Source organism: Pelophylax lessonae (assembly GCF_965119305.1).
Source record: "Pelophylax lessonae genome assembly, chromosome: 3".
Lineage (NCBI taxonomy): Eukaryota > Metazoa > Chordata > Amphibia > Anura > Ranidae > Pelophylax > Pelophylax lessonae.
Genome location: NC_138770.1, coordinates 420,592,467 through 420,594,840, shown reverse-complemented (window position 1 = coordinate 420,594,840; position 2,374 = coordinate 420,592,467). Strand labels below are relative to the sequence as shown.

The following is a 2,374-nucleotide window of genomic DNA, read 5'->3' as shown; positions in this document are numbered from 1 at the left end:
AGATAAATCTAATGGTGGCCATACATGTTTCAATAAATGATCGATTTGTTTACCGATTGTTCTCTCCCGATAGGAATAATTGATCTATAGTGTACAACCCAATCAATATGTGACACACGGGGAGTTGGATTTTGATGGAAAGTTTGAAAATACGGATCACAGGTTACTGATCACATCTCACCATGTAATCTCATAATCTGATCAATTGAAACCTGATCAAATTCATGGCCAAAGCATCTCAGTACTGCCGATCAATGGAAGGTGATTATTAATTTTCTGCCCTGGCTGATAGACTCTGATCAAAGCCAATCTAAATCAAGTCCAAATTGATTGGAAGGGAAGTTATTCCTATTCAACTGGTTGTGGATTCACACATCGATTGGATATCAAAATATCAAAGGCCACTATTATGATCACCATACACTTTATAATTTGACCATACAATCTTTCCAACTTTAGGTTTACCATAACTATGGGGTTGATTTACTAAAACCAAAGAGTGCAAAATCTGCTGCAGCTTTGCATGATAGCCAATCAGTTTCTAACTTGTTCAATTAAGCTTTGACAAAAAAAAAAAACTAGCTGATTGGTTTCTATGCAGAGCTGCACCGAATTTTGTGCTCTCCGATTTTAGTAAATCAACCAGTGTTGGGGGTAACTAGTTACAAAGTAACTGATTACAGTAACTACATTACTTTTTTGGTAACTAAGTAAAGTAACTAGTTACAATACTAATATTGGTAACTACACTACTTTACTAGGCTATAGGAAGTAACTACACTACTTTACTAGGCTATAGGAACGCGCTTTCCTACATTACCCAAGCCGTGCGATACAATCGTTATTTCGAAGAATAGAGAGGGATGAAGTTTAGGACTTTTTGTTGCACTTTATGTTTTATTCTGTTTTTTCAGGTTTTGTTCTCATGTTTCCCAAAGCCTGTGTTTATACAATAAACTCTATGCAGAAAGAGTGTCATGTATCTTCTTCTACACGGTCAATTAAGAAAGAGTAAAGTAAAGTAATAAGTAGTGAAGTTACTTTTCAAATGCAATAACTAGTAAAGTAATCTCATTACAATTTACAGAAGTAACTAGTAACTAGTTACATTTTTTGAGTAACTACCCCAACACTGAAATCAACCCATATGAGGACAGACCTAACCGATCTGATCAATCTGTATACAATCAAGCAGGCTCTTCCACTACATAGTTGTTCAAAAGGGGATACTTCGTCCTTTACCACTATATTATTATACAGGATTTATATAGCACCAACAGTTTGCACAGCGCTTTACAATACGAGGGAAGGCAATACAGTTACAATACAATTCAATACAGGAGGAATTAGAGGGCCCTGATCATTAGAGCTTACAATCTAGAAGCTATATAGTTGTTGATAGATCTAAAGGAGATTGCACAGATTGTAATGTGTATAGGTAGCAGGGTTGTCAACTGTCAGTAAATTTACTAACAGTTTGTAAAATCCGTAATTTTTGAATTTCTGCATGAAAGTCCATTACAGATAAGCAGACTGCACGTCAGTATTGGACATTTACACATGATGCCAAAATGATGGATTTTACAAACTGTTAGTAAATTGACTGACAGTTGGTAACCCTGATGGAGAGCTTTAGTATTTTTACCCATACAATAATAGTAAATCTGGATTTTATCATGTGAAATGAAAGTGAAGTATCTTTAAAGCAGATCCCTGAATGAATATTCCCACAAATAACTGTTGTGAAGTGTGCAGATCTGTTGCATAATAAACGATCGAGCTCTGACACAAAACTTGAGATGTAAAAAGATTTCTTTCCATATCGTCCAATACACCATAGTGAAGGTAGTGCTCCTCTTCCCATCCCATCCTGGGGGTCCTGATGACAGAAACTTCATCACGTGTCCATGGCAAGTTGCAATACTCACCCGGAGTAATTATTCTCACTGCCCACATCAATGGTCTCATCCAGATCGCTGTCAGAGCTGGTGTCATCGCACGGTCGCTTCATTTTCAGGGTGACAAGGATTATCCTCCACTGACAGTTGGTCCAATGTGCGGGAGCCGATGTACAGTCCAGAGAGGTCAGAGTCCAAAGCTGGAGGATGAGATGATGGAGATCAGTAGGCGATCACCGCTCACACTCATCTATTCCCCGATCTACAAGGCTTTCCCACGCTGCTGCTGCTGCTTGCAGATGTCACTCTAAGCCCGCCCCCCTTCCCGTCTGCCACGCCCACCCTTCCCCACACTCTGATCCTCCTGTGCTGGGGAGCTGTCATCTGCGATCACTGACCGCTGTCACCTCCAACCACAGGAAACCAGAGCAACACATCTCATTACTAACTATAGAGGGAGATCACAGCGCTACACC

At 39.5% G+C, this 2,374-nt stretch overlaps 1 protein-coding gene across 2 annotated transcripts in view; it reads right to left on the bottom strand.

The window, feature by feature from the left end:
• Positions 1–2,163, bottom strand: part of HEY2 (hes related family bHLH transcription factor with YRPW motif 2) — a 51,122-nt gene extending 48,959 nt beyond the window's left edge. The window contains exon 1 of one of the 2 annotated variants that reach the window (XM_082252192.1): positions 1,929–2,163. In XM_082252192.1, coding sequence (XP_082108318.1) covers positions 1,929–2,011 — 83 coding nt within the window. In that variant the 5' untranslated portion in view covers positions 2,012–2,163. The remainder of the gene's footprint in view (positions 1–1,928) is intronic. The other variant, XM_082252191.1, reaches the window with a different exon arrangement.
• Positions 2,164–2,374: the final 211 nt, after the last annotated feature.